Consider the following 15,077-nt stretch of genomic DNA (forward strand, 5'->3'; position numbering starts at 1 on the left):
ATACACCCAGAGAGAAGATACTGTCCCGAACTTACAAAGCACATAATTTAAAAACCACAATATTATATGAAAGCTAGATTGACTGCCACTTTTCGAAACGTATACACAATGCGATCAAAAGTATCCAGACACTGGGCTGAAAAAACTTACAAGGTAGTGGCGCCCTCCATCGGTAATGCTGCAATTCAATATGGTGTTGGCACACCCTTAGCCTTGATGACCGCTTCCACTCTCGCAGGCATATGTTCCATCAGGTGCTAGAAGGTTTCTTGGGGGAATGGCTGCCCATTCTTCATGGAGTGCTTCACTGAGGACAGGCATCGACGTCGGTCGGTGAGACCTGGCACGAAGTCAGCATTCCAAAACATCCCAAAGGTGTTCTATAGGATTCAGGTCAAAATTCTGTGCAGGGTAGTTCATTACAGGGACGGTATTGTCATGTAACCACTCCGCCACAGAGCGTGCATTATGAACAGGTACTCGACCGTGTTGAAAGATGCAATCGCCATCCCCGATTTGCTCTTCGATAGTGGGAAGCAAGAACGTGCTTAAAACATCAATGTACGCCTGTGCTGTGATAGGGTCACGCAAAACAATAAGAGGTGTAAGCTCTCTCCGTGAAAAACACGACCACACCTAACACTACCACCTCCGAATTTTACTGTTGACACTACCCACGGTGGCAGATGGCTTCACCGACCATTCGACACATTGTGTACCGTGATTAGTCACTGCAAACAACGTTTTTCCACTGTTCAGTCGTCCAATGTTTACGCTCCTTACACCAAGCGAGGCGTCGTTTGGCATTTACCGCTGTGATGTGTGGCTTATGAGCAGCTCCTCGACCATGAAATCCAAGTTTTCTCACTTCCCGCCTAACTGTCATAGTACTGCCAGTGGATCCTGACGCATCCCTGTGTGATGGTCTGATTAGATGTCTGCCTATTAGACATTGCGGCCCTCTTGGGCAACTGTCTGCAGTCTACGTCAGTCAAAAGACGAGGTCGGCCTGTACGATTTTGTGCTGTACGTGTCCTTTCACGTTCCCGCTTCACATTCACATCGGAAACAGTGGACATAGGGATGTTAAGTGGGGGGGGGGGGGGGGGGGGATATCGCTTACAGACGTATGACACAAGTGACACCCAATCACCTGACCACGTTCGAAGTCCGTGACTTCCACGGAGCGCCCCATTCTACTCTGTCACGATGTCTAATGACTACTGAGGTCGCTGATATAGAGTACCTGTCAGTAGGTGGCAGCAAAATGCACCTAATATGAAAAACGTATATTTTGGGGGATGTCGGGATACTTTTGATCACATAGTGTAACTCCGGACGTACAGGAGGAGCACTTTTTAAGTGCTTTATCTGAAAACTACGTTGAGCAGTTAAACAGAGAACCGACTCGTGGCGATAACATATTAGACCTTCTGCTGACAAACAGACCCGAACTATTTGAAAAAGTTAACGCAGAACAGGGAATCAGCGATCATAAAGCGGTTACGGCATCGATGATTTCAGCCGTAAATAGGAATATTAAAAAGGGTAGGAAGATTTTTCTGTTTAGAAAAAGTGACAAAAAGCAGATTTCAGAGTACCTGTTGGCTCAACACAAAAGTTTTGTCTCAAGTACAGATAGTGTTGAGGATCAGTGGACAAAGTTCAAAACCGTCGTACATAATGCGTTAGATGAGTATGTGCCAAGAAAGATCGTAAGAGATGGAAAAGAGCCACCGTGGTACAACAACCGAGTTAGAAAACTGCTGCGGAAGCAAAGGGAACTTCACAGCAAACATAAACATAGCCAAAGCCTTGCAGACAAACAAAAATTACGCGAAGCGAAATGTAGTGTGAGGAGGGCTATGCGAGAGGCGTTCAATGAATTCGAAAGTAGAGTTCTATGTACTGACTTGGCAGAAAATCCTAAGAAATTTTGGTCTTATGTCAAAGCGGTAGGTGGGTCAAAACACAATGTCCAGACACTCTGTGACCAAAATGGTACTGAAACAGAGGATGACAGACTAAAGGCCGAAATACTAAATGTCTTTTTCCAAAGTTGTTTCACAGAGGAAGATTGCACTTTAGTTCCTTCTCTAGATTGTCGCACAGATGACAAAACGGTAGATATCGAAATAGACGACAGAGGGATAGAGAAACAATTAAAATCGCTCAAAAGAGGAAAGGCTTCTGGACCTGATGGGATACCAGTTCAATTTTACACAGAGTACGCGAAGGAACTTGCCCCCTTCTTGCAGAGGTGTACCGTGGGTCTCTAGAAGAGCGTAGCGTTCCAAAGGATTGGAAAAGGGCACAGGTCATCCCCGTTTTCAAGAAGGGACGTCGAGCAGATGTGCAGAACTATAGACCTATATCTCTAACGTCGATCAGTTGTAGAATTTTGGAACACGTATTGTGTTCGAGTATAATGACTTTTCTGGGGACAAGAAATCTACTCTGTAGGAATCAGCATGGGTTTCGAAAAAGACGGTCATGTGAAACCCAGCTCGCGCTATTCGTCCACGAGACTCAGAGGGCCATAGACACGGGTTCACAGGTAGATGCCGTGTTTCTTGACTTCCGCAAGGCGTTCGATACAGTTCCCCACAGTTGTTTAATGAACAAAGTAAGAGCATATGGACTATCAGACCAATTGTGTGATTGGATTGAGGAGTTCCTAGATAACAGGACGCAGCATGTCATTCTCAATGGAGAGAAGCCTTCCGAAGTAAGAGTGATTTCAGGTGTGCCGCAGGGGAGTGTCATAGGACCGTTGCTATTCACAATATACATAAATGACCTTGTGGATGACATCGGAAGTTCACTGAGGCTTTTTGCGAATGATGCTGTGGTGTATCGAGAGGTTGTAACAATGGAAAATTGTACTGAAATGCAGGAGGATCTGCAGCGAATTGACGCATGGTGCAGGGAATGGCAATTGAATCTCAATGTAGACAAGTGTAATGTGCTGCGAATACACAGAAAGATATATCCTTTATCATTTAGCTACAAAATAGTAGGTCAGCAACTGGAAGCAGTTAATACCATAAATTATCTGGGAGTACGCATTAGGAGTGATTTAAAATGGAATGATCATATAATGTTGATCGTCGGTAAAGCAGATGCCAGACTGAGATTCATTGGAAGAATCCTAAGGAAATGCAATCCGAAAACAAAGGAAGTAGGTTACAGTACGCTTGTTCGCCCACTGCTTGAATACTGCTCAGCAGTGTGGGATCCGTACCAGATAGTGTTGATAGAAGATATAGAGAAGATCCAAAGAGAGCAGCGCGCTTCGTTACAGGATCATTTAGTAATCGCGAAAGCGTTACGGAGATGATAGATAAACTCCAGTGGAAGACTCTGCAGGAGAGACGCTCAGTAGCTCGGTACGGGCTTTTGTCAAAGTTTCGAGAACATACCTTCACCGAAGAGTCAAGCAGTATATTGCTCCCTCCTACGTACATCTCGCGAAGAGACCATGAGGATAAAATCAGAGAGATTAGAGCCCACACAGAGGCATACCGACAATCCTTCTTTCCACGAACAATACGAGACTGGAATAGAAGGGAGAACCGATAGAGGTACTCAAGGTACCCTCCACCACACACCGTCAGGTGGCTTGCGGAGTATGGATGTAGATGTAGATGTAGATATGCACATGACTTCTCCTATAAGCTCACGAAGGTTAGCGCTCCCCACAAGACTGCCTGGACAGAGAGAGCAACAATTGTATCATCACTTCCAAGTGTACAGGCCCTGTCATCAACAGATTATGCTACTTGAATTATCTGCTGCCAGTCGTTCTTGCTACAAATCCGAACTTTCGTACCATAGTATTATTCACAGATCAAGAACGTTTCACAGTAGGTGGCGTTACGAACTATCAGAGCTAGCGTATACACTGAGGTGACTGCAGTAATGGGATAGCGATCTGCACATACACAGAATGGGGGAGTAGCGAGAACACAAGCTGTGAAAGGGCATTTCATAGTCGGAACTGTGACATGTACTCAGGTGAGTCATGTCAAAAGGTGTCCGACGTGATTATGACGGAACGGCGGAAATTAATACACTCTGAACGCGGAATGGTAGTTGGAGTAAGACAAATGGGACGTTCCATTTCGGAAATCGTTAGGGAATTCAATATTCCGAGATCCAGAGTGTCAAGAGTTTGCTGATAATACCAAATTTCATGCACTATCTCGCACCACGACTGAGAGCAGTAGCGCCTGCTTAGAACTGTCTGTGTCAACAGACAACCAACATTGCGTGAAATAACCGTAGAAATCAATATGAGATGAACGACAAACACATGCAATAGAACAGTGCGGTAAAATATGGTGTTAATGGGTTATGGCAGCAGTCGACTGATGTGAGTAACTTTGCTAAATGCTTACAGCGCCTCTCCTGGTAAGTATTGGGACAAAGCAGCTTTTGGCACACTCTGCATTGTTGCCAGATGTATCCAAGATGGCAGCTATGATGTCATCCAAGATAGTGGCGTGTAGACTTGGCAACAGCGCATGATGTCATTCAAGATGGAGGCTTAACGTCACCCGAGATGGCAGTTTTTGACAGGAAATTTGAATTTTGGTGGGAAGAAGGTCAATTGGGCTACGTCCACTAAGCTAACACCCCTCCCCTCCCCTCCCCCAGAAAATGGTGGGAAGTTCAAATACCAACAGGATAATGCATCACATCTCTACCAACGTAAGAAAATCGTGGGAAGATAGGTCGCGAGGGCTACCCCCACTAACCTAAGTCATCCGACCGCCACATCTTCCTACAAACTGGGGCAAAGTTTGAATTTTGGTGGTAAATAAAGGTCAATTTGCGTATCTCTAAATAGCTAAGAAAATGGTTCGAAAGAAAGGACACTTGGACTACCTCCACTAACCTAAGTCACCCGACCGCCACCTCCTCCTAAAGATTCGTGTGAAAAGAACTCGACCAGTGCTGGGCATAAGTCTTTATTTTTCATGCACCAGTCTTTATTTAAACAAATTCATGCAGCACAGTCATCCAGTATGTTCACCACGAGGTCCAGACTCCAATTGACCTAGTACACAGTACCACTACCAGAGGTTGCTCGCATCTGTAACATAATCCAAGACGATGGGGTGGAAATGGCGGTAAACAGTGTGTTCACCATGAGGTGACATAGTCCAAGATGGTGGGTGGAAATTGCAGGAAACAGTCTGCTCGCCACAAGGTCTGGACTTAAACTGACCTAGTACAGAATACTGTCACTATAGAGCGCTCCCCAGCATGTGCATACTGATGCCACAGATCGTGTTCTAGAAATATGCTAGCGTTTCTAACAGAACAGACATGGTGAGGCAGTGGCATTGTACAATTAATGTAGGTTAATTCTTAGAAAGAAGAAGACCCAAACCAGCCACTATTAATACTGGTATTTGTTTAGGTAAATAAGTTTTAGACAAAATAGCACTAGGCATACCTCGCCAGGTACTGAGAAATGTTCACGATTTCAAAATATGCAGAAGAGACCTAACAAAGACAATCCTCAACATCAAATAAAATGTATCTCGAAAATCATGTGAACAGCCGTCAAATGGTGAACTTGACAGTTCGAACCCGGTAACAGCGCTATTTATCTAAATAAATAGCAGTATTAATAGCGGCTGGTTGCTGTCTTCTCCTTTGTAAGAATCTAACAGAACACATGTGACACATCACGCATCTAGCGTATGAATTACCTAAGTACTTAATTCCAGTCCAATTTTAATGATATTTGATAATTTAATGTATCACTTGGAGATTCGATGACCAAATGAGAAGTTCGAGGTTTTCCCACTAGGAGCGCAGTCATCACTCATACATGACGTAGCACCCCCACCCATAGAATGCTGCCATCCTATTGGCTACTGCATCAGTGACATGATTCGACGTCATAGAAGCTATATAAGCCAAGCCACACCCGAACTCGCCCTCAGTCTGCTTCTGTACTTCTACGAGTTTCTCAGAAGTCAATCATTGTACTTTCATCATCATCATCATGAAGCGTACCAACAGCACTAGCAGCGACAGCAACAGCAGTGGCAAGCGCCGCCGAGGAGATGAAGATTAGTTACCTAGTAAGTACTTTTTCGGTGTTCAAATATATGTTTGAGCCACAGCCCACACAATGCCGCGCCCTTTAACGGATCTGTGTCTGTGTTATGTGTTTTCTGTGTTTATCAAATATCTGTTTTGGACACATTCCATAGACTACTGCGCCCTTTAACGGACTGTGTGTGTGTTCAATGTCTATATGTCATATCTGTTTTTGACCATAGTCCACAGACAGCTGTGTCCTTTAACGGATTGTGTGTATGTTCAATGTCTGTATGTCATATCTGTCTACACAGACTGCTGCATCCTTTAACGGATTGTGTGTGTTATATCTGTTGTGGACCGCAGTCTACACAGACTGCTCCATCCTTTAACGCGTTGTGAGTGTTATATCTGTTTTAGATCGCAGTTTACACAGACTGCAGTCCACTTTAAAGGACAGTATGTATATCTGTTTTGGATCACAGTCTACACAGGCTGCTGCGTACTTTAACGGATTGTGTGTGTTATATCTGTTTTGGACCACGGTGTACACAGACTTCTGCATCCTTTAATAGATTGTGTTATATCTGTTTTGGACTGCAATCTACACAGACTGCTATGCCTTTTAATAGATTGTGAGTCTCTGTTATGTGTTTTCTGTGGTCGTCAAATATCTGTTTCGGCCGCATTCCACCGACTGCTGCGCCCTTTAACACATTCTATGTCTGTGTTACGTGTTTGTTTGTGAAATATCTGTTTGGGCCACAGTCCACAGACTGCTGCGCCCTATAACAGATTGTGTGTATGTATGTGTATGTGCATGCAACAGAAATTTTTGTCCATGCTGGATATTACACTCGGTCTTTTCTGTCTTTCTAGAATTCATCCACCGTATGTTAGCTGAGCTATCCCATTAACTAGAGGTCGAGAGGGCTGGCGCACAGTGCGAATATAAGTAAATTTGTAACATGTAGTTCTTAGATAAAATAATTTGACCTAGTAGATAGTGTCGGAAGTTCCATGCGGCTTTTCGCGGATGATGCTGTAGTATACAGAGAAGTTGCAGCATTAGAAAATTGTAGCGAAATGCAGGAAGATCTGCAGCGGATAGGCACTTGGTGCAGGGAGTGGCAACTGACCCTTAACATAGACAAATGTAATGTATTGCGAATACATAGAAAGATGGATCCTTTATTGTATGATTATATGATAGCGGAACAAACACTGGTAGCAGTTACTTCTGTAAAATATCTGGGAGTATGCATGCGGAACGATTTGAAGTGGAATGATCATATAAAATTAATTGTTGGTAAGGCGGGTACCAGGTTGAGATTCATTGGGAGAGTGCTTGGAAAATGTAGTCCATCAACAAAGGAGGTGGCTTACAAAACACTCGTTCGACCTATACTTGAGTATTGCTCATCAGTGTGGGATCCGTACCAGATCGGTTTGACGGAGGAGATAGAGAAGATCCAAAGAAGAGCGGCGCGTTTAGTCACAATGTTGTTTGGTAACCGTGATAGCGTTACGGAGATGTTTAATAAACTCAAGTGGCAGACTCTGCAAGAGAGGCGCTCTGCATCGCGGTGTAGCTTGCTCGCCAGGTTTCGAGAGGGTGCGTTTCTGGATGAGGTATCGAATATATTGCTTCCCCCTACTTATACCTCCCGAGGAGATCACGAATGTAAAATTAGAGAGATTAGAGCGCGCACGGAGGCTTTCAGACAGTCGTTCTTCCCGCGAACCATACGCGACTGGAGCAGGAAAGGGAGGTAATGACAGTGGCACGTAAAGTGCCCTCCGCCACACACCGTTGGGTGGCTTGCGGAGTATAATTGTAGATGTAGATGTAGAATTTCGTGTAATATATATTGGTTTTCTAAATGCCTAGACTGAGCTGTCTGAGACATATTCTTTTCTGTTCCTTCTAGATGATTCTATGCATAGGGAGGGAGTCGCCGAGGGTGTCATGCAAGCAGAGCAAGGCGGGGCTGAAATCTCAGATTGGATTCATGAGATGGCGGCCACTGTGAATGAAGAAGAAGAATCCAAATGATGCAAGCGTATGGCTTTTTTAGATAAGGCATAGGATATACCTGAGTGCGTGGGAGACCTCACTGAATGTGCTGATGAGTTCCTCAAGCCATGGAGCCAGAGTGGAGAAGGTGAATGCTTTTTAACATTATCATTACAGCATATAATTGCTATTATTTAGTCTTATTATTTATTGTTTTAATTCCATTAAATTATTTATTTTATTTATGTTATAGGCATATCACACGAAGTACATTGTGTATCTAGAGTGGTGGTTGCAGGGCCGGGAATTACCCACACACCACAGAGAAACGCTGTGCCGTGTATAACGCTGATCACAGCTGCGTGAAGGGCGGCAGCAGAACCTGCCCCCACACCACCACAACACCTCTGGCACACATGGGCATCTCTGCTGGCAGAAGAAGACGAAGATGGGCATCTGTCTCCCACCTTACCAGTCAGTAATGGGACATCAGACCCCAGGAGCCATTGCTGCAGACCAGTTGTTCCCACTGACAATCACCGCCTCCACCTCCTCAGACTGTTCACTCCGCCATCAACGAAAGGTGTGTGTGTACCAAGGCACATACCCTCCCTACAGCTGACGCTCACCAGCCTCGTCATCCTAGTTGTAGTAGTAGTAGTACTAGTAATATTGATTACCTATGGCCAGCGGTAGTGCTCTCCACCATCCTATTGATAGTAAAGGACTTCAGAATAATGGTATAACGAACAAACACGAGGAAGCATTAGGCATGGACGAAGCTGTGAAAACTTTGAATAATAATAATAATGTGAATCCTCAGGTTTTGGTGGCGCAAAGACTGTTGCATTCAGTTTCGGGTGTGCAGCCGCAAGAAATCTCCTTCTTCTTCTAATATTTCGGCTATGTAACTTTCAGCCACCTTCAGAGTGAGCCGCAAGACTTAGAGCCATGGCTTGAGCAACTCATCATTACACTCACTGAGGTCTCCCACACACTCACATATATCCTCTGCCTCACCTAAAAAGGTCACCCTCGGCGACTCCCTCCCTATCCATAGAATCATCTAGAAGAAAAGGATAGAATATGTCTCAGACAGCTCAGTCTAGACAACAATATACATTAACGAAATTATCTTATCTAAGAACTATGTTTTACAAAAGTACTTACATTCGTGCTGTGCTCCAGTCTTCTAGACCTCTAGTTGATGGGCTAGCTCAGCCAACATCTGAGGGATGAATACTAGAAAGACGGAAAAGACTGACTATAATATCCAGTGTGTAAGAAACTCCCTGTGACATGCACATACACATACATACACACAATCTGTTATAGGGCACAGCTGTCTGTGGACTGTGGCCCAAACAGATATTTGACAAATGAACACGTAACACATGTATAGAATTTGTTAAAGGTCAAAGCAGTCTATGTACTGTGGCCATAACAGATACTTGATATATACAGAAAACACATAACACAGACACAGAATTCGTTAAGGGACATGACAGTCTGTGGGATGTGCCTCAAACAAATACTTGAACACCGAAAAAGTACTTACCAGGTAATTGATCTTCATCTCCTCAGCGGCGCTTGCTGCTGCTGCTGTTGCTGGTGATGCTCGTGGAATCATGATGATGATGAAAGTACAACGATTTACCTCTGAGAAACTCGTAGAAGTACAGAAGCAGACTGGTGGCGAGTTCAGTTGTGGCTTGGCTTATACAGCTTTATGATGTCGAATCATGTCACTGATGCAGTAGCCAACAGGAGCACAGCATTCTAGAGGTGGGGGGTTCTATGTCATGAATGAATGATGACTGCGCTTCTAGTGGGAAAACCTTGAACTTCTCATTTGATCATTGAATCTCCAAATGATACATTCAGTTCTTAAATATTAAAAAAATTGTTCTGTTAGAATTGCTAGCATATTGCTATAAGATGATCTGTGTCATCAGTATGCTCATGTGAGCTAGAGGCCATTACATCAGCATTTGCAACTCGTGGGCTACACACGTGGCATATTCCCTATTAGAATCGCATGAGAGGGATGCATTGCAGTCCGTCCCTGGTAGCTGAGTGTTTAGTCCAACAGCATGTCAAATCTACAGGCCTGAGTTATTCCCAGCTGGGTCAGAAATTTTCTCAGCTCAGGGACTGGGTTTTGTGTTGTCCTAATCATCCTCATTTCATCCCCATTGACGCACAGGTCACCAAAGTGGTGTCAAATCGAAAATGCACCAGGTGAATGGTTTACCTGACAGGAGGCCATTGTCACATGACATTTATTTTATTTAGCATCTCTCTCTCAGCAACTGACTGCAGGTACAGTGGAGGTTATGGGACTTTCACATACTTCTAACGATAATCTTGGATTATGTAATGGCAGCGCACTCTAGTGGGAGTAATGTGTACTAGGTCAATTTGAGTCCAGACCTTGTGGCAAGCAGACTGTTTCCTGCAATTTCCACCCACCATCTTGGACTATGTCACAGATGTGTGCAACCTCTGGTGGCAGTACTGTGTACTAGGTCAGTTGGAGTCCAGACCTCGTGGTGAACACACTGGATGGCTGTGCTGCATGAAATTGTTTAAATAAAGACTGGTGCATGCAAAATAGAGACTTATGTCCAGCGCTGGTAGAGTCCTTTTCCCACGAATCCTTAGGAGGAGGTAGCAGTCAGGTGACTTAAGTTAGTGGAGGTAGTCCAAGTGTCATTTGTTTCGAATCATTTTCTTAGCTTTGTAGACATATGTGCATTGGTCCTTCTTTACCACCAAAATTCAAACTTGGTGCCAGTTCCTAGGAAGAGATGGCAGTCGGATGACTTAGGTTAGTGGGGGTAGCCCAAGTGGCCTATCTTCCTGCGAATTTCTTAGGTTAGTAGAGGTGTGATGCATTATCGTTTTGGTATTTGAACTTTACGTTATTTTCTGGACGAGGGGAAGGGATGGGGCTTAGGTTAGTGGAGGTAGCCCAATTGACCTTCTTCCCACCAAAATTCAAACTTCCCACCAAAAACTGCTATCTTGGATGATGTCACAGCCGCCATCTTGGATGATGTCATGCGATGTTGCCAAGTCTACACACCACTATCTTGGATGATGTAGTAGCCGCCATCTTGGATACATCTGGCAAAAATGCACAGTGTGCCAGAAATTGCTTTGTCCCAATACTCTTGTATTCTGACTATATGTGTTGATCCTAGACAACTGGAAAATCGTGACCTAATCAGATGAGGTCCGATTTGAGTTTGCAAGAGCTGATGGTAGGGTACGTGATTGGCTCAGACCCCATGAAGCAATGGACCCAAGTTGTTAACGAGGCAAAGTGCAAGTTGGTGGTGGCTGGATAATGGTGTGGGCTGTGTTTACATGGGGCCTCTCGTCAAACTGATCATAGCTACTTGAAGCCCATTTTCAGCCAAATCATCGATGGAATTTTTATGGAAGACAATGCGCCATGTCACCACACAACGACTGTTCGCAGTTGGTTGGAAGAACATTGTGGACAATTCCAGCGAATGATTTGGCCATCCACATCACCCGAAATGAATCCCATCGAACTTTTATGGATGATAGTCAGGAGGCCAGTTCCTGCACAAGATTCTGCACTGGCAACAGTTTCGCAATTATAGACAGATATTAAGGCAGCATGGCTCAGTACTTCTGCAGTGGCTTCTGACGACTTGTCGAGTCCATGCCACGTCGAATTGCTGCACTACACTGGGAAAAGGAGGTCTGAGACGATATTACGAGGTACCCCATTACTTTTGTCACCTCAGTGTATACGGGCATGCGAAAATCCACGAGCAGTATTATTCCATGTTGTCAGCAGGTGCGCATCTCCCTCAGTATGTGGTCAGGACACAAACTTGGTGGATGACACCATACATCAGGTCTTTGAACACGTCTTGCATCATGGTGCTCCTGCACACTTTAGCCATATGGCTCACCTGTATTTGGATTGAACTTTTCTTGTATGATGGATAGGTGGAAACAGAGCAGTTGCTTCCTCTCGGCCATCACCTGATTTGAATGTTACTGATTCCTCCGTGGACAAATTCGGTGTGGTTCTTCCCTTACCATCTGCAACAGTGGTTCGCTGCAGCTCTGGAATCTAGGAACCATCCACATTGAGGCTTTCTTCTTTCTCATTGAAACTGTTCTCATGCTTGTGCATTTCTGTAATTTCTCTAAATAAGTGGGTGTGATAGGTCTTCTCTACAGCAACAACTTGTGTGTCGATGAATCACTGTCAAATCACCATCTGAGCCCAGAACAGGTATGATTAATACTATCGTGACGCTAGCAAGACGATTATGTGAGCCACAGCAGTTCAGGCGCGATATGTAACACCTGAAAAGCGTTCTGAGGGGTGTAGAGCCTTGTATCGCAAGAAAGAAAGGGAGAGGATGTTGTTATGAGTGAGCGGTATCCTCTTTTTACGACACAAATGCACTCGTGCATTAATACTGTTCTTTATTTACATGTACTCGAACATTTACTTAACTTGAATGGAGTCAATGTTTGTGGTACAAGCCAGTTTAGTAACAGTCTCGCTATATTCACTAATCTGGTCTCTATGTACTGTTGTAGTCTGTGATGCACGAAACCTGTTCTGTGAGTAAACTGGCAAACACCCAACTGGATAAGTGAGTGAGTGAATGTGTGAGACCCTCTGGTCAACTGCGGCGGCCTAAATACATGTTGAAGAGGGGGCGTTGGCGGCGTGTTGCTTGTAGGTGTGTCTCTGGCCACTATCATGATAAGTATGCTTCATCCAGCGCTTAGTAATCGACCTTCATGCTTCATATTTGCTGATCGGTGTGCTGGCGCCAGCTTACGCCAGCACAAGGAGCACTGGGTACTCCACCAGTTACACAAGAAGTGTCACAGAATCAGATACTCCACAAAGTGACATATCGGAAAACAAATGTCACATACAGCCTTTCTGCCAGAATGACGGACAAAATCGGCCGTATATTGCGTGACCGGGGAGCAAAGACTATTTTTAAACCGACAAAGAGCATCTCAGGTCAGCGAAGGAAAAAATATACAGGAAAGTCTGTGTTAAAATGACAAGACGATTAGTTAACACCAGAATCACTGAACACAAGCGGCATCGCAGGTTCGGGCAGATGAAGAAATCGGCCATGGCGGAGCACGTGCTGTGGGAGACCTACCACATAGTAAAATTCGCTGACAAGGAAGTTCTTGCTGTAGGGAGGAGTTATTGTAGAGGACAAGGGTTTATTTTTAGGAAATATGGTGCGAAATTGTGATTTAGTGTGTTTCAGTGCGCGATGCACCAGCCTCACGGCAGACGGTGGACGAAGGCTGGCCGGCGCGTTATGCAGGTGACACAGTTTTGCAACGAGCGTCGGTATGTATGTACATGTGCGGCAGCCATCAACAGCCAGAACAGAGCATTAGCAGAATTACGCAGGCAAGGGCCGCGTGTGGTGCGGTTGCGTTAGCCAACTCATTGAGAACATTCCAATAAAGACGCTGCCGCATAATCGGCGGATTCAGCAGCGGTCTGCAGTATTTAAGGGCATCAGAGGTGGGCGTCGGCAGCGGTTCAACCGACTGGGCGTTCGGTCACTGTTAAGTCGTCGTCATCTGTGACGCTGTCCCTGAGGACCGGCTGGCGGATTGCATTGCCCGCTGCTGCACCGGCGACTCCCGGCGTCGTCACGAGCCGCCGCGTCTGCAGGAGGCGAGCCTGGCCGGGCCTCGTGCTGCTAGCCTCCTACCACCTGCACAGGCTCTGACCGAGCATGTCGTCGCGTTCCCCGGGCTGCGTGCATCAACATGTCTCCACCGCGACACCAGCGGTGGGGCTGAGCTACTGGAAAATGTATTGGAAGAACCAAGAATGAAGAGGAAGATTGCTAAAAACAGCCACCATCTTCTACCCAGCCATACCCTACAACCCCATGTCACCTGCTCCGGTCATGCTATTACACTATAGAAATACAGAAACATGAAAACAGCTTCAACAAGAAAGAAGAAATCCTGCAGGTGAATGGTCCTTGGAGTCTTGTGCAGCAGCAAATGACCATCGCAGGTAGCAAGGGGAGAACCGCACTGGAAATAACCTCAGAAAAGCCCTCAGACATTAGGCCATCAGGTACGTGTAATCTGTGGCCGCGAGCTCGACTCCAGGATTCAATGGAAGGTGAAGCTTTGACTGTGCCAATCACTTTTGCTCGCGAAACGTCAGAAAAATCATCAAACAAATGTCGATCAAAGAACCTGAGACAGAAGCAGCAGGCAGTTGGCCGACGTGTTGAAACGTTTCCTGCAGTCTACGTGTGGGGAACGTATTTCTGAAATTACGCCCTCCATTCACGAAACTCTGCACATGTGGCACGCTGCAGCCGCCAGAAGGCCTGCCCCGGCGCCTTTTCCGCGCGGCCGGCCGGCAGACGCGCGGGGTCACCCCCATTTCCCCCCACCCTACACACCACGCCCGTGTGTTCCGTTGTGTTCCACCGAGCCGCGCCGCCCTCGCGCGCCCCACGCCGCCCTCGGCTCCCCCGTTCCCTGCCGTCCTGGGGCCGCCGCCACCCTCGCCGCAGCCGACCGCGGGGCGGCTCTGATTAATGACTGATAGCCGCTGATCATGCATTTAGATTGCCTCATTAATTGGCTATATCGCGGCTGGTGGCTGGCGCACGCCGCGCACTCCGGCACAGCACGCGTGCGACAGACTCTTCCAGCAAGCCGGCACACTCGCCGAGGTGCCGTCGGTGGTTTTCGCAGCCGTTCGCCGCGCCTGCGGCATTAAATAGAAATAGTCCTCCTAGTTTTTCCTTCTAGTGAGTTGCGTCGAAAGACGACCGCGATGCAATCACGTCTTCCTCTACTACAGTTCATAGGGCGAAAGGAGATCCCTGAGAGCTCGCATTGTTGCTGGCAGCTTTCGATTCTCAAGTGCTAACGGCTGCAGGCGAAAACTGTAGCCGTCTACAGAGCTGTGACAACACTGAGGGAT

General features: G+C 45.9%; 1 protein-coding gene across 1 annotated transcript in view; it reads left to right on the plus strand.

Annotated features, from left to right (window-relative positions):
• The window catches only part of LOC124545515 (formin-like protein 5), a 32,295-nt gene extending 17,613 nt beyond the window's left edge, over window positions 1–14,682 (plus strand). The window contains exon 2 of the mRNA XM_047124461.1: window positions 14,388–14,682. Coding sequence (XP_046980417.1) covers window positions 14,388–14,682 — 295 coding nt within the window. The remainder of the gene's footprint in view (window positions 1–14,387) is intronic.
• The last annotated feature ends 395 nt before the right edge of the window (window positions 14,683–15,077 follow it).

Source organism: Schistocerca americana, chromosome 8, assembly GCF_021461395.2.
Source record: "Schistocerca americana isolate TAMUIC-IGC-003095 chromosome 8, iqSchAmer2.1, whole genome shotgun sequence".
Lineage (NCBI taxonomy): Eukaryota > Metazoa > Arthropoda > Insecta > Orthoptera > Acrididae > Schistocerca > Schistocerca americana.